The following is a 27,261-nucleotide window of genomic DNA, read 5'->3' on the forward strand; positions in this document are numbered from 1 at the left end:
GGTATAGTCATTATTAATATTATTTAAAATAAACCCCTTATAAACCGCGAACAATTTGAACGAATGACATAAATTGACAACAGGCTTTTAGCTTTTTTTTTAATCATAGACAATTGGTGATGCCACATGGAAATATCTGTCAACAATATTTGGCTAGCCAGACTCTATCACTGGGATGAGTTTTCTCAATGATGAATATCTCTTTGAAATGGTAAGAATGAAATCTTCTTTTCTCTGACACTGTAGTAGTTGCGCATTTAATAGATTTTCTGGTTTCTAGATCTGTATCTTCTATTTCACAGGGTTCTCTTCTCCATTCTCTTTGATTTAAAAATGTTGGGCCTGGATGTACTCTTCTGTGTTTGCCTCCTCGATTGCTATCTGTCTCAGGGTTTTGATTGCTAAGAATGGTGCACATGCTGTTCCAAAGGTTACAGTTAGCATTCTATATTCTCTTATGTCTTCATCAGGGCTGAATCTCCAAAGTATTCTCTGAAAGTCTGTGTCTTCTCTTCTTACAAGGATCTGACGGTACATTTTTATGACATCTGCGGCAAAACAGACTTTATGCATTCTCCATCTCATAAGAATGTCTCGAAGATCTCCCAGAAGTGACGGACCAACTAGCAGTTCTGAGTTGAGGCTTACTCCGTTGGCTCATCTGCAGGAAGCGTCATAAACAACCCGAAGCTTGGTAGTGTCTCTGTCTTCACGGATCACAGGATGATGTGACGGGTATACTCATCTGTCTGGCTCTCTTACAGGTTCATCTCGATTGACTAATTCCATATGTGGTAGTTTTATGTACTCTCTCATGACTAGACGTGTGCGCCGATTAAAAAATGATCGGCGGCGGCGTTTGCCAAAAAATTGGCGGCGGTGGCGTGTTTTCGGCGTGAAATCGGCGTGACCTTGACTTTCAGGTTTTTTAAGAAAGATAATTAATTTGTTGTTTTTCTAAAAAATATTATCAATGCAGGTTGCTAGACCGTGAACTACGTATAGTTTCGAATAGACTGTGAGTGAAATAGGGTTTATACATGAATATAGGATAGGTATAATAATTTGATTTCCCTAGTAACTGGCTTGCATTAAGGGGTTACCTGGTTCCTTTGGATCCGATCCATAACTCTCCATTTTCTCATGATTTCCATGGCTTATCGTAATTAAAAAAGACGGATGTTAACAAAACAGAACTCCAACTATCCTTGAAATATGCTTCCTCCTAATAATACTTCATTCCTTTTAATGTTTTCTTGTCGTATCTTCTTTCTCGTTTTCTCATTGCTGAGGATCGTGACCACATGTAATTTGTCTCCACTTCGTGCGGTCATAAGCCGTGTGGACTGCACAGTGCAGATTGCCGCCACGCGAGCTCTTCACACATGCTCCAACTCGAGCATACCATTCATTCGGCCTAAATTTATGTGTTTCTCCACATCATGCGTTGGAAACCGCATAATATTTCCGAAGAATCTAAGGGCTCACCCATAACATATTTTGAAGAGCTGAGTGACGATATTGAGCTCTCTGTGAATGGAGGGGCTTGTTCTTCAAGCTGTCCAAGGTATAGGAAGTAAGTTTGCTCTGTCTACTCAAATATCAAATATCAAATATCAAACATTTATTCAGCAAATAGGCCACAGGGGCACTTTTACATGTCCATTTTTACAAACAATAAATTAAAAAAAAAAACAATTACAAATATCGAATCTATGAAATAATAAAAACTTTATTAGAGATGTATACTGTCTCTAAATGTCAAATTACACAAAAAAAACTATGATAAAAAAATAAAACCATAAAATACTAAAATTCTTTAGAGATGTATAAGTCTCTAAGTGTCAGAGATAAAATATAAAAAATATATTAAATTATCCTTAGAGATGTAGAGGGTCGCCAAGGCTTGAATTCTTATATAAATAATTAAAAGACAAAAAAATTAAAACAGACAAGAACCGAATGAAGTGTCTCACGTTAATGTCACTCAAAAGTAAAGTTACATACTTTAACATAACCTGTACCCCGTGTAAGCTTAAACAGACCGGTCTCCACAAACAGCACCCGTTCACGAGTATGACGTGTATCTCAGCCATCGCCTCCCTCAACCTTCATTCGGGAAAGTGGCGACCCGATCAACGACGCCACCGTAAGTAAAGACTTTTAAGCGAGCATGACATGTTCAAGCTGCCGGGTTGTATTAATAAAAATATAATAAAAAATTGTGAGATACAACATTTGTGCTTGTAAGTTACATTAAAGACGGCATAGCGCCACATAAACGCGACTACATATTATTCATATGGAGTGCCTACCTATAAAACTAAATTATAAATTTAAATTGACTTAGAGATGTACAGGTCTCTAAGTGTCCAAATCATTAAAATAGGTATTAAAATAAAATGAAATTTAAAATAAAATAAAATTTAAAATAAAATAAAATCTTAGAGGTGTATAAGGTCTCTAAGTGTCCAAAACTAAAATAATACAATCAAACGAGAACATGATGTTCTCTTGTGTCAGTTCTACTGGACGCTAGTATGGTTATTTCACAGAAAGAAAACGAAAACACTATTACTTACATTTTTATCATACTATCAAGATCAAGCTACTGGCTAGGGATTGCAATCCGGTCCGGCGGATCCGGTAATCCGGCCGGATCCGGCACTTTTCAGGAGCTACCGGATCCGGTAAAAATCACCGGATCCGGACCGGATCCGGTCAAATAAAAAAAATGCCTAAATACAGCACGCACTGTGCGGTTTAGATTAGGAAAAGGCGACGGATGAGAGGTATGAACTTGAACAGAGCATAAAACGAATGAAAAAGTTTAAATTTAGTTAAATAAAAATATATTTATTATGACGATGACTGGTAACAAAAGTTGCCTTTCATGTTGGTGGCACGATACGACGATTACATAAATACTGTAATAGAAGGAAAAATTAAACGATGGAGATGCCATGGAAGGCATTTGTAATTTATGCTAAAGAGAAGAAAAGAGTGTCATAATGTTGTGATAGGAGATTAAAAGTAAACAAATGAGCAGGATTAAGTCGGCGGTACTCAACCGACTAGAGCTGGGCTAATCAATATGTGTTACATGTGTGAATGAATATAAGATTGGAAGTTTGTATTGAAAATGAATGTATGAAATGAAATGATAACATTGATAATCTTTAGTTTACTTCGATTTTATATATATATGATAAAATATTGTTTATTTTCTATTAAAATTTGAGAGAGAATCTTTTGTATTTACAATTTCATCCAATCTTATGCAATTTCCTTAATGGTACATGCTACTCTACGTCTAGCCAATTCTATATTTGATCCATGTAACTTTTCTTAAGGACTCCCTTTCCGCGATGGATTTCAATCCTACACTCTATTATTTTTCGCATGAGATCGTCGTGTCGTGTTCCATTCCCTATAATTTACCAATAAACTTTTCTGTAAATAAAAAAAAGGTATTTTTTTTAAATCATACAGACTACTACTTTCTTGGGCAAAAAATGAGGGAAAATTTAATATCATTTTGGTTAATAGTAAAATATCTTATTTTCTTACTAGAATGGATGTCAACGTTACAAAAAATTCAATCAAGGAACAGTTACGAAAACTTGTCATTTCAAGGAGTTCCAATTCCCACCCCACATCCCATTACCGGGCTTTGGAAACTAATCAAATTTATAATTGTAAACGAAAATTTGAGCACTTGTGAATGGTTATATATAATAAATGACCGATTTCATATTTGGGTTTTTAAGTGATATTGACAAGGTCACACTTTTTACTACTAAGGGTTATTTTATTGTTAAGAAGTTATTTATTAACTTCAAATTATAGATTTAGGAATAAGTATTTCGCAAAAAACTAGAAAAATATGTCATTTAATTAATTTTGATATCCCTATACCAAACCGGATCCGGTCCGGCCGGATCCGGCCGGGTTATGGCCAAAATCCGGCCGGATCCGGCCGGATTGAAAATCAATCCGGTTTGCAATCCCTACTACTGGCTTAAAGGCATCCTTATCATCTATGAAATCATTCACAGCATAATACGCCTTACTTAACAAAGAGCTCTTAACGTGTGACTTAAATTTGTTAAGAGGCAAATTTACTATATCAGTGGGAACTTTGTTATAAAAACGTGTACAGTTCCCGACGAAAGACGTACTAACCTTACGGAGGCGGTGGGCGGGCACAGCAAGTTTATGCTTGTTTCTAGTGTTATAGTTATGGATATCACTGTTAAGCTTGAATTCGTTGATGTTTTTCCGAACATACATAATATTCTCAAGTATGTATTGAGATGCAACGGTAAGAATGCTTGCATCTTTAAATTTCTCTCTTAGGGATACTCGAGCGCCCAGTCCATAGATGGAACGTACAGCTCGCTTTTGCAGTACAAATATTGTCTGAATGTCTGCCGCTTTTCCCCACAACAGAATTCCATACGACATAACACTATGGAAGTAACTAAAGTATACCAGCCTGGCCGTCTCTACGTTTGTTAGCTGTCTGATTCTCCTCACTGCATAGGCTGCTGAACTAAGTTTGCCGGCTAAAGTGGCTATATGTGCATGCCATTGCAGTTTTGAGTCTAAAGTGACTCCCAGGAAAACAGTTCGATCTTCAAATTCCAGCGTATCACCTTTTATTTTAATCTTGCTGTTATTTACCTGCTTGACGTTAGGTAGCGTAAATTTGATGCATTTGGTTTTCTTTGCGTTCAAAAGCAAATTGTTTGCCGTAAACCAGTTTAATACGGTAGATAGCGCGTCATTAATGCTCTCGAATCTATTTTCCTTTCTGTTCACTTTAAATATAAGGGAAGTGTCATCTGCAAACAACACTATATCATGTCTTTCTTGCACAACTTTTGGTAGGTCATTGATGTACCCCAAAAACAGGAAGGGACCAAGAATTGAACCTTGCGGCACTCCGAGGGCTACCGGGGACCCAGCCGATTGAGTTCCATTAATAACTACTCGCTGAGTTCTATTCGAAAGATACGATGAGTACTACCATTAATTTTGTCTTGGAATGGATGACCTTAAGACCTCTCTAGAACTTTCATCTTCAATTTTCTTCAGAAAAGCTGCCATATCGATGTATTTCTTGTTGTTATTCAAGCAGGTAGGCGACAATACTAACACAGTTTGTTAGAAGAACTTTTGTACCAAAGTCATATTATCATTATCTTTAGATGGCCCATTATGGAGAGGGCGTTATAATCCCTTTTGTTTATAAATGTTTGGTTAATTGAAAACTTCAGTAACCCAGGTCACCCAGGTGACTGTAACCTTAGCAACGAGTAACAAGAAAATGTTGCTTCACCCATTTACAGCTTGCACATTTCCGTGGGGCAAGCGTTTGCGCGGTACGCCAGATTGACAGTGAATCTACAGTGTCGTATTTTTTAGGGTTCCGTAGCCAAATGGCATAAAACGGAACCCTTATAGTTTCGCCATGTCCGTCTGTCTGTCTGTCTGTCTGTCTGTCTGTCTGTCTGTCTGTCTGTCTGTCTGTCTGTCTGTCTGTCTGTCTGTCTGTCTGTCTGTCCGAGGCTTTGCTCCGTGGTCGTTAGTGCTAGAAAGCTGAAATTTGGCATGGATATATAAATCAATAAAGCCGACAAAGTCGTACAATAAAATCTAAAAATTTAATTTTTTTTAGGGTACCTCCCCTACACGTAAAGTGGGGGTGTATTTTTTTTTTCGCTTCAACCCTAGAGTGTGGGGTATCGTTGGAAAGGTCTTTCAAAACTAATAGGGGTTTTTAAGAAACATTTTTTGATAAAGTGAATATATTCGGAGATAATCGCTCCGAAAGAAAAAAAATATGTGTCCCCCCCCTCTAACTTTTGAACCATAAGTCCAAAAAATATGAAAAAAATCGTGGAAGTAGAGCTTAAGAAAGACATTAAATGAAAACTATAGCGGACATGATCAGTTTAGCTGTTTTTGAGTTATCGCAAAAAGTTTTTCCTTCATAGTAAAAAGACTTACTTTAATTAGGTACTGATTATGCAAATTTGCCTATTTGTTTAACTCAGGTGAAAGGTACCGTTTCATCCCTTGGTTAACAATTTACTATACTTTAAGCTCCAGTTTAGCTTATTGTGACGGAAGAGTAACTACGGAACCCTACACTGAGCGTGGCCCGACATGCTCTTGGCCGGTTATTTTATACTACGTCGGTGGCAAGCAAGCCTGATAAGCAGTCTCCGTAGCCTCTTTTTCTATTGCTCGTTATTTTTTGGCACACGACTTTTTTAGGAATCTCAGGGTCTGGAGAGTGTCCGCACATCAATGTTCTCAGATTTTTGCTGGACTCCACATAGTTGCCGACTTTTTACAGTTTAAGACACAAGCAAATAATCAAGGATGATGGTCGCAACATTAGTCAGTTAATTTTCCTTTTCTGTTCCACCTTGAGGTCCCATAGTACATGAGCCCTTTGTTTTCGTTGTTAATTAATTGTAAGTCATTTCATGACGGAGCATTCTGTTTTCGTATAAATTGTGAGGCTATGTTAATTCTCAATTAACAGTATAAAATCCTACTTCATAGGTATATCGTTCCCTCATCTTTCTTGACACTGAATACTGAGAATTACGCAGTTACTTTAATCGGTGTGACAAATAGTTTGTGCAACTGGCTATTCTGTTTCATTAAATTAATAATTGATGTATATTTGACAACTGCAACATATACAATACAAAAAAATCCATATTGTAATCCAAATACCAACTTGGAATACCTAATTAACAACACTCAAGGTCACGCCGATTTCACGCCGATCATTTATCGGCGGCGGCGGCGTGGCAAAAAAGCCCGGCGGCGGCAGCGCGCCATATACATATATACTCATGACTTCATTGTAGGATTCTCTCAATTTTGCGTTTGCTTCTAATCTTTTCTCGGTGCTCATGAATCTTCTCAGTGCGATTTCTCTCGAATTCTCTGGTAAAGTAGGTTTGTTACTCTTGAATGGAAGTGCCACAATGAATCTTCCGTTTGTATCTCTGGTTACTGTCTCTTGATAGATTTTCTCAGCTCGAAGTTCTTGTGGGGTGAGAGTGTCGTTTTCCTCTGACTCTAATCTCTCTGTCTCCCAAAATTTCTCTACCATCTCCTCTAAAGTGATGTTTAGATGCATACTCTTGAACTCTCTCATGCGGTTGTTGTTCAACTGACCTCCTGACAGGATGTATCCCAAGCGAGTTTGTTGTGCTATGGGAGTACCTGGTTCTCCTTTAATCACTCCGTTCATCAAAATGGGTGCGTAGATGTGAACTCCAAGTAATAGATCAATATTGCCCGGTTTATGGTAAGTTGGATCTGCCAGTGACAGGTGTTGCAGATGACTCCATTTCTGTGGATTGATTAGGATTTCAGGCATTATGTCGGTGACATCTTGAACAATGTAGGCTGTGCAGTTGACTTTGAAGCTGTCGTTGAACCTTGAGTAAACTTCTATATCTGTAGCGAACTTAATTCCTGTGGAAATATGACCCACTCCAGTAACTAATCCATCAGCTGGTTTTCTTCGCAGCTGTAGTTTTTTGATAGTTGCCTCACTTATAAATGATTCTTGGGAACAGGGATCAATGCGTGCTCGTAGTAATTGTATACCATGGCCAGTGTTGATGTTTACTAGTGCGGTAGCCATGAGCGCAATATGACTCTGAGTGACAAGATAATTTCTCATTTTTGGTGTATCTGAAGGTTTTGCCGGAGTCTCTTCTCTTACTACGTAGTTTGAAGTTGTTGCGGTTACTCTCGATGTAGATTGTCCTGGATTATCTCTCTCCTCAGCGGGTTTATTCTCAAAATGCAGTAATGAATGATGTCTTCTGACAGTGATGACAAGATACTCTGGATTTACAATTTTTCACATTATGTTTCGATGACAGGCGGTTGAAGCAAAGTCTTTCGTTTTGAACGTTGAACTCTGTTTTTGACATCTAGGTTTGCAAATTCTTTGCATAGATAAGTCAAATGGTTTTGTTTGCAGTAGGAACTGTTGTTGTAGCGGGGCTTGTTAGAAACGATCTTTGTCTCACAATAGCTCTCTCTCTCTCTCTGTCCTTCGAATAGGTTGTAGATGGAACCATTTCTAACACTATGAAACGTGTCTCTAAGAACGTTGTAAACTTCTCTAGTTTCGGGAACTCTTGTACAGGTAGCGCTCGTATCTCCTCTTCCCACTGTTTGCGAGTCTCGTCGTCCAATTTGTTAAGTATAATGTGAATCACGATTGTATCCCACTCGTTAATCTTCACGTCGTCATTTTTAAGGCTGTTCAGGCATTCTTGAGTTGTATCGAGTAGTTCTCTTATAGATCTAGATGTACTGTGGTACACTTTCTTCTGATTCATGAATAGATTCACTATCATGCGTTTGTTGTTGTACCTCTTTTTTCTCGGTTATTTGTAGATGTTTTAATAATTGTTCAGCCTCACACTTGATTTAAAATAATGAAGTTTTTGTACTTTACTCAACGATGTTTTATTGTGAACGAGTGACGTGTATATATCTCTAAATGACGTCCATTCTTGATAATCTCCAGAGAATTGAGCAGGATAACTTTAGGAAGCTTCACCTCTTGCGTCTTCATTTTGAAGATGCGGTTGCGGTTGCTCACTCCAAATTACGGATTTGTTGAATAGCTCGATAGTATCCGATAAATTTCCTTTAATCGTAAAATAATCTTCTTCTCCGGCAGAATACAAGTCGGTTGTGAAGTAGTTATGCTCCTTCTTCTGTGCCGTTGTTGCATATTTCAAGATTTTGAAATGGTTTGTTTGAAATTTCTGCCAATACTCGTTCAATGTATCAATTCTCGCTTGTACATAGCCTTTCGTAATGCGTGTTTTTCCTTGCTTCTTGAAGTTTATTCCGATCTTTCTTATTAAATCGTAAGTGATTTCTTGTTCCGACACGTATGTATCCATTTTGTAGGTTATGTAGTAAAATCTTACGACGGAATATCTCGAATCTTCACTCTTTTTGCTTCAAAAACACTAAATTTCGTAGATTTTCTCCTTATTACACGTTTTCTTCGAAATTATTACGAATCGCGATGTAAGTATTTTCATTGTTTTATGTCCATTGTTTACACCGATGTTTACACGGAAACGCCGACTGTTTTCACGAAATTCACTAAATTATTATTCTCGCGGTACTCGATACGCTTATTTATCGTTTTTATGCACTGAAACCTCGTAAATATTGTTTGTTCACTGTTTATTTCTCGTATTTTTAGTATTTTTTTCACCATAGTTCATATTTTGTTTTTTCACTTTTGTCCGTTTTTCTTTTATTTTGTTCTAGAATGTTCACGATGGAGTTATGAGTAGATTAGGAGTTCTGGTAACCAACTCCTGACTCCATCATGAGACCCTGGACCTCATCTAAATCAATGGTGTTCGTCAGGGCAAATCTATTGAGCCCAAACATGATGGAGTTATGATGAGTAGATTAGGAGTTCTGGTGACCAACTCCTGACTCCATCATGAGACCCTGGACCTCATCTAGATCGATGGTGCTCGTCGGGGCAAATCTTTTGAGCCCAAACACGATGGAATTATAATGAGTAGATTGATTAGAAGTTCTGGTGACAAACTCCTGACTCCATCATGAGAACCTGGACTTCATCCGGGTCAAAAATAATAATGCAAACCCTTATGTAATTTCAAGTAACACTGAAAATCTATCAATAAGTGAGAGTCGGTTGTTAAGCATAGTGTAAAAAATGTACTCGTATTAAGATTTTCTAATCGCAGTATACAGCACTTCTCGGAACTCCGTAGCTGATTACGAACGCAACGAACGCCTGACAATCGAGCACAGGTCCGTCCTCTAAGCGAGCTCCGCGGAGAATGAGAGCGCGGCGTGGCGTCGCGTCGATGCAGCGTGATTTATACGTCTTTAAAAAAAATATTATTTTACCGGAATGTAGGTCCCATTGTTATGATTTTTTTTGATAGGTTAACATAAAGTTACAGTTTGCTATAATATTATTTTTAAAGCTAAATATACGTACAATTTGCGGGTAAAAAATATAACCCTTTTTTCGCCAAAAAAATGAAGAAAACTCGGAAGGTATTTTATCAAATTTTTCAAATGAATCTTCCATTTTAAATCGTTCCAGCCCCACGTACAAGATATGTTAAATCAAATTGAAATGATTCATGTACCAAATGATTCTTGTTTACTGCAAAAATGAGAACCGAAACGACACTTCTCACTGCAAAATTAGAAAAAGACTTCCAAGAAAACTCATTAATAACCGGCCAAGAGCATGTCGGGCCACGCTCAGTGTAGGGTTCCGTAGTTACTCTTCCGTCACAATAAGCTAAACTGGAGCTTAAAGTATAGTAAATTGTTAACCAAGGGATGAAACGGTACCTTTCACCCGAGTTAAACAAATAGGCAAATTTGCATAATCAGTACCTAATTAAAGTAAGTCTTTTTACTATGAAGGGAAAACTTTTTGCGATAAACCAAAAACAGCTAAACTGATCATGTCCGCTATAGTTTTCATTTAATGTCTTTCTTAAGCTCTACATCCACGATTTTTTTCATATTTTTTGGACCTATGGTTCAAAAATTAGAGGGGGGGGGGACACATTTTTTTTTTCTTTCGGAGCGTTTATCTCCGAATATATTCACTTTATCAAAAAATGTTTCTTGAAAACCCCTATTAGTTTTGAAAGACCTTTCCAACGATACCCCACACTCTAGGATTGAAGCGAAAAAAAAAATTCACCCCCACTTTACGTGTAGGGGAGGTACCCTAAAAAAAAAATAATTTTTAGATTTTATTGTACGACTTTGTCGGCTTTATTGATTTATATATCCATGCCAAATTTCAGCTTTCTAGCACTAACGACCACGGAGCAAAGCCTCGGACAGACAGACAGACAGACAGACAGACAGACAGACAGACAGACAGACAGATAGACAGACAGACAGACAGACAGACAGACAGACAGACGGACATGGCGAAACTATAAGGGTTCCATTTTATGCCATTTGGCTACGGAACCCTAAAAAAGAGGTTTAAAAGAGAAAATGAAAATTTGAACGGTTCAAGCCCCTAGTTTAGGAAATGATTATTTAAGTACGTTACCAGTTTTTGAATAAATACTAATAGTTACGTCGTAATATTGAATGAAAAAGGAAGCATTTTACGAAATAAGCTCGTCTGTAGGAATAAGGCCTCTTAAAGCTAATTAAATTCTACACAAAAAAGTATTCGATACATTGCGGAAAAAATACATCTTGTTATTGAAAATACTTGCTGAATCTAAGTTTAACTCTTATACACATTCTCTTAATAGGAAACTCGGAGGAATATGAATTCCACTTTTAATTATACATTTGTACGTGTTCTACCCCAATATTAACATGTTACTCGACTGCGACTTAACCAGAAAATAGGGTTATGTGTTTAAGTACTAATGATTCAGTACACCATGTAGCTTAAGATACTGGACGGTTTTTTTAGGGGCGTATCGGTAGGTTTTTCTTACTCTTTTCTTCTTTCTTACTCACAACCTGTTTACACTTGTTTTATTACAGAAAAATTAAACGAACCGCTTTAAGAGGACTCCGAATATTAAATCATATTTTTTCTTCTAGCACCTAAACTATTAAGCGGATTTCATAAAGATAATATCATTTTCATAAAGAATGTAGATTATGAATAAAACCCAAATTGCTCCTGGATAGTACACATTTTCCAAGATGGCTGCGATTTCTCGAAGTCCCCAAATGTCAAATGAGTGTGGGCATGAAAAAGTGGCCTTTAATTGATATACATACCAAATTTCATGACTGTTCCAGAGATTTCGAGGTTGGTCCTAATCCGATTGTGATATGCGTAGATAAAATTAACAACTGAAATTAGATAATTCTCTATCATGTGAACCGATTCCTAAAATTATTATTTGAATAAAGGTCTCTTTAATGTAATCTCATTGCAAACTGAATTCGAAAATGTTTTTTGTCAATTAAAAAAAATTACCAAGATAGAGGTCTGATTATATTTTTACTGTAAAATTTATAGTAATGATGATATTATGTAAAAAAAAACATATTTTTTCTCCGGTAAACTTCGAAGATAAGGGGGGGGGGAGGTATTTTTTTCACATTGTCCTCTAAAAATAAATCAATTTTTTCCAGTACTAAAAAATAATAAAAAAATGTTTCGGAATGGTCGATTTGAGCTCTTTCACATGATACCCCATTTGTCCTAGTTACTATAGACTTTGAAAATTTTCCCCCTCTTCATATTGGGCATTTCCTATAGCTATTAAAAATAAAATAACAAAATAATACTTTGAATGAGTCTGGGTTACCGTTGTTCCTAACTATTCCAAATTTCAAATCGATAGCTTAAGTGGTTCTCGAGATATTTAGCGTTGTGACAGACGGACCGACGGACGGACAGAGTCGCACCATAAGGGTTCCTTTTATACCTTTTTGGTACGGAACCCTAAAAAACATTACGCAAATACTTTCGTCAACCGTCTGCAGACCTAAAACCTCTTAAAATTGTAGGTACATAGTTACATTTTTTGCAAATGGGTGACGTAGATAAGTAGACAAGTGTATAGTTGACGTGCGGTGGGTTACAGTGAGTACGCTGGGTGTTTGCGTCGCCGGCATCGTAGGTCGTGACGCGGCGCGAGTGACGTCACTGCGAGGGTGGGGGCGCTCAGCCGCCGCCAGGGCAAGGGTAGTGTAGCCATCCCCTAGTGAAAGTCGACTCGACGACGTCAGTACGGCCCGCTTCGCTAACCGAACCTCACGCGTTGCTCTTCAATACTACTACATGCTCCGAGCAAAATAACCTGCAACTATCACATCTTCTCGCTATATTAACAAGAAAGTATTTGTGTTAGTTTAATACAGACCGCCGGTCTCCGTTTTCAAGTTTTAAGTAAGTGATCATTTTAGTATTTACCTAATCAAACGTGTTCTTCAATTCGTTTTCGAACCGGTAAATACATATTTGTCTTATTGTGTATCTACCCTACGTGTATAAAAAGCTTAATCATATGTTTTGGACGGAGATCTATTGTCTACATAAGTTACTTTTGGTTAGATGCAGTTATTAATATTACTTATTATCAAGTGAATATAACTCCAAACGTGAACGTCTCGTGTAGTGAACTCTGATTTAGACGTACCAGCATCAGCTGCCTGTCTGCCTGCCTTTATTTGGTTTATATAAATAATAATAATAATAACTTTAAGAGGGTAGAAAAGCGAAATAACGATAATTTTACTATGAAATCCGATTTCCGTAGAAAACGGTTTCCACTAACTAAATCTTAACAATAGTTATATGTGCAACAAGAGACGAAAGTTGGTTTTCCGTGTGAGTGTTGATTTTGAGTCCCGAGTAAGTGAAAGATTCTATAATTGAATCACGAGCGAAGCGACTATTCATAGCCTTCACTATATAAATCAAATAGCTATACTTTGTCTCACTCCCTGGAGTGACGAAAGTAGGCTTGTTCGAGCTACTGAGGCGAAAATGACTTTGATTTTGATGTCGATCGCTTCAGCGTAATATATTCTAGGTTTATAAGTTTCGCTTTTCTGGAAAACATGTCTTTTTTTGGAACTGGAACTGGAAAATGTATAAGCCTAGTTTTTCATTGTGTCAATTCAATAACATAGTAAAAAATCATGAAGAATGGAAAAATATTTAGAAGTGGAAAGACGTTTTCACTGTTTAATTTGACAATCACGTGGTATAATTCCCCTTTAAGAGCCCATCAACGTGCTCACTAGCGCCACTGGAAAATAATTGTGTTTGTTTAAATTTAACGAAAGATATTTAAAAAACGAGGCCGCTAAGTACGTCCTGTATTTTGTATTTAAGTACCTTTTGAGTACATCAAACTAGTTTTTATGTTGCTGGATTCGTCGATCTATGAACTCAAAACAAAAACGGCCGTTATAACTTTGGAAGCCTAGACTCACGAATCCAGCGACGTAAAAACTAGTTTGATGTATTCAAAAGGTACTTAAATACATCATTTTTATGAAAAAAACCGACTTCAATGAGGGAGAAAGAAAGATTGTTGATTTTGGCATTCATACAATGAAATTAAAAAGACATCGTCCTACGCCTAATGTAGAAAAGAAGGGAACTTTTTTTTTGTCACTGCACCCACCTTGACACATTTCAGATTTGCCCGTTGATTTGTTGGTTGACTGTATGTTGACTGGTAAGGTCCACCACACAAGTACACGATACGACGTCGTGTCGTGAGACGATGCGACGTCGTGTCACGTTGCGGCGTCGTGTAACGTTGCGGCGTCGTGCCGTGGCACGATACGACGTCGTGCTACGGTACAATACGACGGCGTGTCACGGCACGGCGTCGCGTCGTGGGACGATACGATATCGTGTCGTAGCATAATACGACATCGTGTTTCGTAGCGACGCCGTGTCGTTGAAACCAACGGTGTCCATAAGGGTTTCGAAATCTTTAAGATTTCATGATGGCTATTAAGAGCCTTAAACCTCGCTCATCTGGAGGGCCAGATGGTATCCCTGTATTCTTGGCTAAAGATTGTGCCTCTGCCTTAAAAGCTCCTTTGTTGCACTTGTACAACCTTTCGTTAAATCAGTCCATCTATCCAAATTGTTGGAAAACTACCAGAGTTACGCCAGTTCCTAAGGGAGGACCGGACACTGAAGTTACCTCTTATAGACCTATAGCAGTTCTACCAGTGTTCGGGAAAGTCTTCGAAACGATACTTAATCGCCACATAAGTCGTCAGGTGACTGATCGTCTGCACCCTAGCCAGCACGGCTTCCGTAAGTCCCGTTCTACAACAACTAATCTCGTGTAGGGATTGCAATCCGGTCCGGCGGATCCGGTAATCCGGCCGGATCCGGCACTTTTCAGGAGCTACCGGATCCGGTAAAAATCACCGGATCCGGACCGGATCCGGTCAAATAAAAAAAACGCCTAAATACAGCACGCACTGTGCGGTGCGTGATGAGGGAAAGGCGACGGATGAGAGGTATGAACTTGAACAGAGCATAAAACGAATGAAAAAGTTTAAATTTAGTTAAATATAAATATATTTATTATGACGATGACTGGGAACAGAAGTTGCATTTCATGTTGGTGGCACGATACGACGATTACATAAATACTGTAATAGAAGGAAAAATTAAACGATGGAGATGCCATGGAAGGCATTTGTAATTTATGCTAAAGAGAAGAAAAGAGTGTCATAATGTTGTGTTAGGAGATTAAAAGTAAACAAATGAGCAGGATTAAGTCGGCGGTACTCAACCGACTAGAGCTGGGCTAATCAATATGTGTCACATGTGTGAATGAATATAAGATTGTAAGTTTGTACTGAAAATGAATGTATGAAATGAAATGATAACATTGATAATCTTTAGTTTACTTCGATTTTATATATATAATGATAAAATATTGTTTATTTTCTATTCAAATTTGAGAGAGAATCTTTTGTATTTACAATTTCATCCAATCTTATGCAATTTCTACTCTACTCTACTCTACGTCTAGCCAATTCTTTATTTCATCCAAGTAACTTTTCTTAAGGAGTCCCTTTCCTCGATGGATTTCAATCCTATACTCTATTATTTTTCGCATGAGATCGTCGTGTCATGTTCCATTCCCTATAATTTGACCAATATACTTTTCTGTAAATAAAAAAAAGGTAATTTTTTTAAATCATACAAACTACTACTTTCTTGGGCAAAAAATTAGGGAAAATTTAATATCATTTTGGTTAATAGTAAAATATCTTATTTTCTTACTAGAATGGATGTCAACGTTACAAAGAATTCAATCAAGGAACAGTCACGAAAACTTGTCATTTCAAGGAGTTCCAATTCCCACCCCACATCCCATTACGGGCTTTGGAAACTAATAAAATTTATAATTGTAAACGAAAATTTGAGCACTTGTGAATGGTTATATTGGTTATATATAATAAATGACCGATTTCATATTTGGGTTTTTAAGTGATATTGACAAGGTCACACTTTTTACTACTAAGAGTTATTTTATTGTTAAGAAGTTATTTATTAACTTCAAATTATAGATTTAGGAATACGTATTACGCAAAAAACTAGAAAAATATGTCATTTAATTAATTTTGATATCCCTATACCAAACCGGATCCGGCCGGATTGAAAATCAATCCGGTTTGCAATCCCTAATCTCGTGGCTCTCGCTGACTATGTCTGTACTGTAAAGAGATGGATGAGGGACGCCAGGTTAATGCTGCGTACTTCGATTTCAGGAAGGCCTTCGACCTGGTCGACAACGACATTCTGTTGGGGAAACTAGCGCTAACTGGGTTTACGCCAAAACTTTTAAATTTTTTCGCTAGTTACATGTCCAACCGGCAACAGTATGTCAGGGTGAGCGGTTTTGAATCAAGCGATTACTACACCCAGTCTGGAGTAAGTCAGGGCAGTACTCAAGGGCCTACGCTGTTTCTCCTTATGATTAATGATTTGCCTGATGTAACTCGCAGCGCTAAATGCCTTCTTTTTGCTGATGACCTTAAGCTGTTCCTAGGTATCAGTAGTATGGCTGACAGTGCGAGATTGCAGGCTGATATTGATGCTGCAGCTGAGTGGAGTGTGTTAAATCGGCTACCTTTTAATGTGAACAAGTGTAAAGTGATAACTTTCTTACGCAAACGTTCGCCACTCCTAACTCAATATAGTTTAGCCGATGCCACCTTGGAAAGAGTTAGTGAAATCCACGACTTGGGCTTAGTTCTTGTTGATAGATTTGACTTTCACACACATGTCATTAATATTAGTAAGCAGGCGAGTAAAACATTAGGGTTTGTTATGCGGATATGTAAACAGTTTCATGTTGGAGTGGCTAGATTTTATTGTACTGTGTCGGCTTTATTGATTTATATATTCAAGCCGAATTTCAGCTTTCTACCACTAACGACCACGGAGCAAAGCCTCGGAAAGACAGAATCGGAAAGAGAGAAAGCTGCCAGCTCTCTGGTCACCAGTAGCATCGATGAGCTTTTTACATAATTCATTGAATAGTACCTTGGCGCTTGGACCCCACGGCCCTAGTGTCTCGACTCCAAATGCCACAAAGTGGTATTGGGGGCCGAGACCTCGATATTTGTAAATCTTTTTGGTTTCAGCCGTCTTGGCAGCTGCCCCAGCCCTGGTCGAAGTTCTTGGTAGATGGGACGGTGCCAGTGTATTGACGCATGTGGCATCCCAGACTAGCACCCGACCCATCTTCCACGGGACCAGGGTCATACCGTCCGGTCTCTTGCCATCGTCCCTCGGAACGCGGTTTGGTTCAAGGATAGCCAGCGCGTTGACGGTAGCAAGAGATCGGCGGATGATATCGTTTAGAGCAGCGTGCCTGGAGAACCGACTGGCACTTAATTGACAAGAAAGGCCGTGGTGTCCATGCACGTCGACGGTTGCTCTGCAGGGGCATCTGTGGGGGGCACAGACCTTTACCCCTAATCTAAGGCTTGCGGCAAAACGGAGGGTATCAGGCTCTAGATATGTACCAGTGGGGGGGAGGAGTAGGCATGTAGCCACTGGCCGGATTCTAGTTCAGCAGCTGCGAGCAGCCGCGCACGTGTAGGACCATCTGAGCTGGAAAGTAGTTCATCAAAGTTAATTTTGCACAACGTGTCGTCCCAGCAACTTTGAACGTTTAATTTTGGTGGTACATTTTGACCCGGACAAGCCGTCAGCCAGGCGTTTCTGGCCTCCGTCAAGCACGCCGTCTCGTACTTTAAAGTGCAGGCCTTTAATATTTTTCCTACGAGGGAGGAAGTGCCATGGACGGAAGATAGAAACGCCGGCAAAGCAACACTAGAAATTTTGCGCGTACCCAGCCCGCCGAATGTGATGGGCAGGGACGCCTGGTTCCAAGAATGCTCGCTAAGCTGTATATTTAGAATGTATTCTAGGGAAGATCTAATAAGGTTGTCAATCGGTGACAAGGAGTTTTGGTGTTTCCAAAATGGACAGCAGCGGAGCAAATAAGTAAATTTTGGTACAAAAGGGCAGAATTTTAAAATAGTCAGAGCGTCAGAGCGGAATGAGAATTAACGTCGAGCAAGCGATAGGCGCAGTTTTTGAATTTAGTAATCGCATTTGTAATAGTGCTGGGAATGGCTTGGAATGGTAATGTTTTACCATTATTATTACCGTAATTGTAGTGAATTGTGCGTCATTCATTTTGATTTATATGAGTTTTAACGAATAATTTTAGTTTACCTAAAAATATAAATGAATTATGTATGTATGAAATCTAGATTAGGAATATTCTGTATTTTGCTAAGCCCTATCCGGGTCCTAGTAGATATGTATGTACCTAGCATTAAGTTGCATTTGTCTACTGTAATCTACTTTGGTTGCAAATAAATATTGAAATTGAAATTGGCTTCTTCGAAAATTGGTGACCCTAGGAGGTTTAGTGAGTCCTTGCTGACTACTTTTATAATTTTTATTTATTATGAGAGTTAGGAGCAATTTAGAATATGTATGAAATCTGTTTTCCGCTCCTATTTATTACAATAATCCGAATATCGAAAAAAGTCAAACGTAGGGGCATATGTAGCTATGATCAAATTATGTGTCCATATTTTCCATATATTATTTATATATATTTATTCATAAGCCTATTGCGAAATTGTTTAACATATATTTAACAATGTTACTTTTCTATAGTTTCTTTATTTAAGAATAAATACAAAAAGACTTTAAAACAAAGTCGCTAGATCACTTCTGACCGTGACCTATATACCTACATGACGCAAACTAAACTTTCATCTAATACCTACTAAATCCCAGGCACAATAAAAAGATGGTTCTTCTCTCAGTGATTTTTAATTAAATGAGCGATGAGCATTTAGTTTTGTAAACGAGAAAAAACTTTGCCTAGCTGCGTGGAAATGAGGACTACCACTCCTGTAACCCAAAATTTTTATTTACAATCTAATTTCAGCATCGATGCATGAACGCGGCTAAAAATAACTGGAGTTCGCGCGCTCAAGCTCGCCCGCGGCCGGTTCGCGTTTTCACTCACTACACTATTTCCGTCTATAAGAAAGAATAACATGTTGATTTGCAAACTCTGTATCTTTTAAAGACAATGATAAAAGTGCGTAAAAAGGAGTGTCGTGACAAGGTCGTGAATTGATAGTGGCTCTAGTGTATAATGTTTACTGACTCCTTAGAGTAAAACTCGACAGGTGAGCACAGATCACTGAAGTCCGGAAATAAAAATCGCTGCAACAGGATGATTTAATTTATATTATAATATATGGTAACGTCTGCCCAATTTTTATGATAGCAAACGAGCTGCGAGTGAAGTGATAGAGATATCAAATTGAATTAGGACCTGCCTACCTATTGCATACAAACAAGCATTTTGGTGTAAGAAATGCGGGCACACCACGAATATCGACATTTCAAGACGTCCATCTGGATCGGTCTGCCCCTGGAGCGCTGGGTCCATCCATAGTCAAGACGACAATCAATAATCGCGACAAACGCGAATCAAAAATTAAAGTATCGGGACAACAGATGCGAACGAAGTCACGTGATTATTCCCATGCGTTATTTAAGTTCCGATTGGCTTACTTATTCCGTAAACGATTGTCTCTTGGGTATCGCAATCCAAACATTATCATAGTCTTTGACACGGAAATAATACAAATAGGAAGCTAGAAAGGTAGTAGTAATGAAATAATAGTAACTTTCAGATTTTTCCCTATACTTGTAGTATAAGACGATGCTAGCTACCTATACTTGCCATATTTTATATTTCTAAATCAACGGAAAGTGCAAGTATAGTTTTGATTCCCTTGAGTATCGAAATATACGTTTTTTGCGTTTTTTTTTTACCTTAACTTAGAAGTTTCAATTTTTTCACAATTTTTTTAAATGTTTTAATTTTAACTCTATACCTCCACGCGTTTCCGCGATAAAGGGTCTTGACAGACAGACAGATAGACGGACGGACGGGCGATTTTTAAAAAGGTTGGAATAATGATTTGCGAGAGTTTCAAGGCACGAGAGGTAAACAAATTTTGCTGCCGAATGGAACACAAGATTTTTCACCACGCCAATGATAGAAAATACTAGCTAAAACAATTGAAATCTAATCCATCGCTTTAGTAGCCTTACCCTAAAGCAAGCTTCGCCCAAAAATGCAACTTTGCCCATCAAGCGAGAATAAGGAGACTCTCCGAGCGAGTGTGAGGAAAAAGATGTATGTAAAAAATAATGTGGATTCCTAGTTACCAGGAATCCACTGGGATTATCTTTTGTTACCTATTACCACTTACCTACCACTACGGGGGTGAAGTGGTAACAAATATAATGTGCGGTGTGCTCATATTTAAAGACTTACATGTGATTTAAAGTTTTCTGGATCTGGCCTAGTTTTAGAGGTAATCCAATTTAAGACGAAAGTAGAGGGCCCGCTCAAACTCGCCTTTTCATACAACCGGGGTCCTCATTTTCCTCTCGGGATATTAACATTATTGAAACAATTTGTTGTATATCAAGTACAACTATGCCCCTCCGTATGATTTTTTTTTTTTGTTTTTTAATTATTTCAAGAATTAAGAGCATTTAAAAATTTGTATGAATAATTGTTTACCGCTCCTAATTTTACAATAGGCAATCAAAAATCGAAAAAAGTCAAAAGTAGGGGCATAGCTATGGTTAATATACTTACATCAAATTATGTACAAATATTTTTCATAACGTCCAATTTGTATGTGTATGTATGTATATGTATTTGTATCAATATTATTTATATATATATATGTATGTTTATGTTTGTGTATTTCTTATGACTGTATTGTGTTCGTACATGTATCAATTGTATCACCTATACCTCATGTTTTTGCACCGCCTACAACTTATCTGCTTTGCCTAAAGGTTGACTGGTAGAGAATGCCTTACGGCATTAAGTTCGCCTATTGTACAGTGTTTTCTTATGTGCAATAAAGATTAAATAAATAAATAAAATAAAAATAATATCCAGAGAGGATGTATGGCGAAGCGACTATACCCTTACCTCTTAAGTCGAAATCGTTTTTAACGCGACCTGGTAGGCAGTAACGCAGACGATAGATGCATGCATTTGGGATGAGGGGGCTATTTGTTTTTTGTATCGGTTTGGTCACTCGAATTAATGTGGTCATACTTTGTCGTCAAAATGACTTGGCGGATTTTTGATAAACATGATACACGCTGACGCTTCTTATTAGATAAGCTAGAACTCACTAGATGGCGCAAAAAAGAAATTTGTCTAAATCGACGACGATACCATGTCGTTTTAAATTTCATACCTATTTTGTTGAAATTAAGTACAAATTTAGGAGCTGCAGATATGTCGGACCCACCTCCTCCCGGCCATCATACAATCTTTAAAATAGGAGCAGTAAGGGCATATATGTGTGTTGAGTGATGAGCATAGATATCTATTTGTTCCTGAGTCATGGGTGCTTTCTATGTATTTAAGTATTTATAAATATTTATATGTTATATATATACATAAATATATATTGTTGTCTAAGTACCCACAACACAAGCATTAGTGAGCTTACTGTGGCTCAATTTGTGTAATAATTAGCTATAATATTTGTTTATTTATTAAAAAGGCTTATTTCTCTGTGATAACCATACGAGTACAAACATGATCTTTATACGACAAAATAAGCCCTTTTGAAAAGACACTCCTCATATGTCAAAAACCGTTTAGCCGCTTGGGCTGTAGGGGGTGACAAAAAAATGGATATACATACATACGCTCGATAATATTACCCTGCTTCTGCTGCATTCGGGAAAAAATGTATTATGATTTGTCTGATACTAAGTAAATAAATAGAAATAGAAAACAATAACGATATCTAAAATTATATTAAGTCATAAGGGCTTCTAAGTCATCGGGCCCCGTTTGCAAGTGCCCGGTGATCATGTGGATCTGTTTCTTGCATAGAAAATGCATGGTGTACTTTATATAAGCTGTCTATCAAATTATTACTTACTGAGGAACACTCAAATAATTTACATAAACCATTTCAGGTAAGTAGTGGACTTATAGCATTCAGAAACACTGCATACATACATAAAAACCCATTAATAATAAGTTTATAGCATGGTTTTTGAAAGCGTATTTGTAATAAGATTTAAGCTTAATAAGTATAAACTTTTAAGTGAGTTCTAAACTTACTAATAATAGTATAGTTTTACCACAACTCCTTTTTAGGGTTCCGTAGCCAAATAGCAAAAAACGGAACCCTTATAGATTCGTCATGTCCGTCTGTCTGTCAGTTTATGTCACAGCCACTTTTTTCCGAAACTATAAAGGCTATACTGTTCAAACTTGGTAAGTAGATGTATTCTATGAACCGCATTAAGATTTTTACACAAAAATAGAAAAAAAAAACAATAAATTTTGGGGGTTCCCCATACTTAGAACTAAAACTCAAAAAATCTTTTTTCATCAAACCCATACGTGTGGGATATCTATGGATAGCTCTTCAAAAATGATATTGAGGTTTCTAATATCATTTTTTTCTAAACTGAATAGTTTGCGCGAGAGACCTTCCAAAGTGGTAAAATGTGTGTGTATGTGTGTGTGTGTGTGTGTGTCCTGTAACTTCTAAAATAAGAGAATGATAAACCAAAAAAAAATATATGATGTACTTTACCATGCAAACTTCCACCGAAAATTGGTTTGAACGAGATCTAGTAAGTAGTTTTTTTTTAATACGTCATAAATGGTACGGAACCCTTCATGGGCGAGTCCGACTCGCACTTGGCCGCTTTTTTTTCTTAGCCCTGTATAGTGTCCCACTGCTGGGCAAAAGCCTCACCCCTTGATATCCACATTTGATATTGCATTGTTGTTCTTTTTTCCGGCCAGTACCATACAACTTATTATTTATTAAGTAATAATAAGTAAGGAAATGTGAAAAGTGATGTATGATTTATAGTCAACATTCTCAATATGTTATTATGTAAGACAAAGTGAAAAAACAAAATGCTTCACACTCAACAGCAATATAATTATACTAAAATTGTCTAATATAATTTGGTTACATTGACTATAAGTTTAACAACTAACTAATAATAATAAACATATTATTTGTATACCTACTGCCATGTATGCTTAAAAAGTAAACATTGCTGCAATTCCATCACATCAAAAATAATGCTTATGCTGTCTAAAACGAATCAAATATAAGTACACATGTATATTGCCTATAAATAATCACAAATGTGGAAGACAGATTTGAGAATTTGTATACTTGCTTAAATGTAAGTTGTAAAAAACTTTAAAGTATATTTTTACATGATTTTTTTCATTATACTTCCACAAACTATATAAGCTAGAGCAGTCATTACTAATCTATTATTATTAGCAGCTATTGTTTTAATTTAATCTAAATTTATTCAAAAATGGCTTCTCTTCAAATACAAATAATTACAATGAGTTCACTTCTACTTAAACATACTAAAAACTTTCCAAAAATTCTAGCACCAATTTTTAAAGCTATCTTCTAGTCCTGTAGAGCACTACTTCTTGCTAAATATAGGATCTAAATAGGCCACTACCTTCGGCCAAATTTCATCAGAAGATCGTCCTTCAAATTCTTTAAGGATTCCCTTTTTTTTATAAAAATCAATAACAGGGCGAGTAATGCTATCATATATTTCAAGACGCTGCCTCACCGCCTCTGGCCTGTCATCAGGACGTTGAACTAAGTCTTCATTGGTGATATCATCTTTACCGGGATTTTTTGGTGTATTGAACCCAATATTGTAGACTCTTCCTGAAGGCAAATGCACCCAGCGGTTTTTGACCCTGTCAATGATTACATCAAATGGCACCACCAAGTTGAGCACTACATCCACGGGTTGAGTTTTCCATAATGCATTTGCCTGTGCAACCGTCCTAGGAAAGCCATCTAATAACCATGGTTTATTTTCAACTTTTTTCAGTTCTGTTATCATAAACTTTATTATTAAATCATCTGGTACTAATTTTCCCTCATTTAAATATTTTTTCACTTCTTTCCCCAAGTCTGTCTGATGCTCTATATGTTCTCTCAATTTGTCCCCACTGGAGACATGTGCAATGTTATATTTTTTTACAATGCGAGATGAAATAGTACCTTTTCCCGATGCTGGGGCGCCCAAAATTAGCGCCTTTAATAATTTGCCTTTCAGTATCATGATTTTGAAATAACCTTAATGTGACACAACAATGGTATTTCACTCGGTCGCACCTTGACAACATACAAGTCAACAATTACTGATATCATAAAAGTATTTGCAGCAGTATTATCACTTACTTATATAGAATTGTAGATAAGAGAAAATGAGTCCCTCACAAAACTTACAGCATCAATGCTTATTATTATTTATGCATTGTATCTTGGGTCAACGCCAAAAGCCATGGAATTAATTCGTTTACTTGATTTCGATATCACCGTTTATAATATGCTTAACAAACGACACAATAATTTACATTTCACAACTCATATTAACTGGAGCGTAATAAAATTTGAATTTAGTGCGAGTTCAAAGTACAGTGCGGTACAAACTTTAAAATACTTCACTTGAAATGTCAAAGTGGAAAGCAATCATTTTGACAACTGCAGCGCAACGCGTGGTCGAGTAGACTAATGCCGGCTCCACACGTTACCATATATCGTAGCGATTTCAGACTGTGCCGATAAATCGAAGGTTTAATATAAATTAAAACTGCCACCGATGAACGATAATCTCCAGCGATTTTGCATACACTCGATCGATATAGCTGCGCAAATCGGTTTGTACAGATTAATCGCTACGATATATAGTTACGTGTGGAGCCGGCGTAAGATAAGATTAACGTAATGTGCCGCTGACCGCTAGATGCGAACACGGCTGCGTGTCTAAAAACAAATCAACTCTGCCTGGGGTGAACTATTATTATTTCGTATCTACTTACTAAAGACCTACCATAGTTACTGGAATGCCGCGCTCCCAAATAAAATGAAATACTAGGACTATGTTAATACTTATAATTAAAAGAGGATATCTACGTTATTTGTTAGAACTTAAAAAAATTGTTGCTTACTTGATTGGAAGTGCAATTTAGAAAATTGGTAATAATTACTATCTAAGTAAGATAGATATTGTGAACAACATGTTTTGCTACACCGTTCCAGGGTCCATTATGTTAAGTACATAAAAGCGGGATAAAAAGCACAAAGGTATTAATATTATTAGGTAGGGAATTAAACTGAATATTTAATAAGTCGGCAGTGAATAAATTATTCGTAGGTATACCAGAAACATCTCATGATCTGTCCCGGTTTTGTGTGTTACGAGTACCTCACCAATCAATCAATCATCGATCGATAGTTTCTACTAGACCAATCGATCGATGGTGGAATGGAACAGTCGACGTCGATCGATAGGTTCTACTACACCGCAGCAATCGATCGATTGGTCTATCCGTCGATCAGCCAACGCTACTACACCAATCAATGTCGATCGATGGCATCAATCGATAATCGATCGATTGGTGTAGTAACACCCTTTTGCCACGTCTCACTTGGCGAGCTAGGGGTCCGCTCAACAACGTAATCCCATGAATTGACGTAGGCACTAGTTTTTACGAAATTGACTACCGTCTGACTTTCCAAGAGGGGAACTAGGACTTATTGGGACTATATGTATATAAAGCCTAAAATAGTACATTACGATACAAGTGCGAAAAATAGGAAATTCGAAACGAGTGGCGATAAATTAAAACACGACCGAAGGGAGTGTTTTAAATCGACACGAGTTGCGAATTACCTATTCGCACATGTATCGTACAACGTTTTACAGTACATATGGCCCTTTAAATGTTCGACACAGTAACATAATATGCTACTTCTCGCACTAGTGCTATAAAGTAGCCCCATATGTACTGTAAACAATATTTCAATGTTTATTAGTCATCATCGGTCATCAACCTTTACTTAAAAGGTTAATTAACTCTTCAAACCCCCAAACATAATTCCAATTAAAGTCCTAAAAAAACGGTTCAGGTATTTCTCGTTTTGGATTTCAAATATCAAATAACAAAAAAATCTAGTTATGTTATTACTAGTAGCAACGTCTTTTGACTTAAATGTTTTAACTATTTTGTTAAACGACCTATGTAAGTGCCTGGTTTATTTTACGGATTATCCACTCATTACCTAACACCGTATTTATTACCTTTACATCAGGATGGCGCTTGTCATGCTCACCTGCGACCTGCCATGGTGGACCTCAGTGCAACGCCACCTGAAGCACCTGCAGGTAGCTTCGTCGCCATCGAAGCTCGCTGCCAGCATGCTAAAAATTCACGAGATATGCAAGTGAGTATAATTTGAAACCATTAACGGACTAGAATAATTGTGTATATAAGCCTAACCAGAGCTCAAAAGTAACCCCACGTCTACCTACTGTGCCTAGAGCTACTCAACTGTACATACAGCGTGCACTTTAACAACGTCAAATACTTATTGTAAAATATTCCATAGTTAACGATCCTTTTCCATCCCACGATGGTGAAAGTTAGCAATAAGTATGTAGGTCTAGACATAGCACTCGACAGAGATCAGTGGAGAGATTGGGGGGAGGCCTTTGCCCAGCAGTGGGACACGACAGGCTCCAAATAATAATAATAATGTAGGTATAAGAAATACTTACTGCAAGATTTATACTTAGTATCTTTTGTAAAATACACTATGTACGTACCTACTCGTATTCCAAATGAAAAATAGAGTGTTTAACTCGGGTGAAAACATCTATTTCGACTCGATTAATAATTGCAATGATAAAAGTCCCTACCTGATCGAATGAATGCAAAAATAATTATCATTGTTTTTCAGCATTGGCTTAGACCCAGAAGACGATATCAAGGATCCTGACTTAATGAAAGGATTAGAACAATTCCTTACTGAAGAAATGGGAGCAGAAGAACGTCGACACTTCCTAGACAATACCATTAGAATAATGGTAAACAGGGCGTTGCATTTGAAACGTTGGCGACCGCCCAAGGGATTAATGTTTAGTTTGCAGCAGCAGAGTTAGTATCTTAATATAATTATTTTCCTTGTATAAGTACCTTATTATACCTGCATAAATTTGGACAGTAGCAACGGTAGGAAACAACTGTT

The 27,261-nt window shown here is 37.4% G+C and overlaps 2 protein-coding genes across 3 annotated transcripts in view; one reads left to right on the forward strand and one right to left on the reverse strand.

Moving 5' to 3' along the window:
- The first annotated feature begins 13,931 nt into the window (after positions 1 to 13,931).
- The window catches only part of LOC133520355 (uncharacterized), a 38,766-nt gene continuing 25,436 nt past the window's right edge, over positions 13,932 to 27,261 (forward strand). Inside the window, exons 1-3 of one of the 2 annotated variants that reach the window (XM_061854735.1) lie at positions 13,932 to 19,287; positions 26,326 to 26,457; positions 26,974 to 27,170. In XM_061854735.1, coding sequence (XP_061710719.1) covers positions 26,327 to 26,457; positions 26,974 to 27,170 — 328 coding nt within the window. In that variant the 5' untranslated portion in view covers positions 13,932 to 19,287; position 26,326. The remainder of the gene's footprint in view (positions 19,288 to 26,325; positions 26,458 to 26,973; positions 27,171 to 27,261) is intronic. The other variant, XM_061854743.1, reaches the window with a different exon arrangement.
- On the reverse strand, positions 23,101 to 25,215 carry LOC133520415 (GTP:AMP phosphotransferase AK3, mitochondrial). The gene has a single exon (XM_061854811.1). It carries the CDS (start codon positions 24,290 to 24,292, stop codon positions 23,633 to 23,635), a length of 660 nt encoding a protein of 219 aa, XP_061710795.1. The 5' UTR covers positions 24,293 to 25,215; the 3' UTR covers positions 23,101 to 23,632.

The sequence above is a fragment of the Cydia pomonella genome, chromosome 1, assembly GCF_033807575.1.
Source record: "Cydia pomonella isolate Wapato2018A chromosome 1, ilCydPomo1, whole genome shotgun sequence".
In the NCBI taxonomy this organism is placed as follows: domain Eukaryota; kingdom Metazoa; phylum Arthropoda; class Insecta; order Lepidoptera; family Tortricidae; genus Cydia; species Cydia pomonella.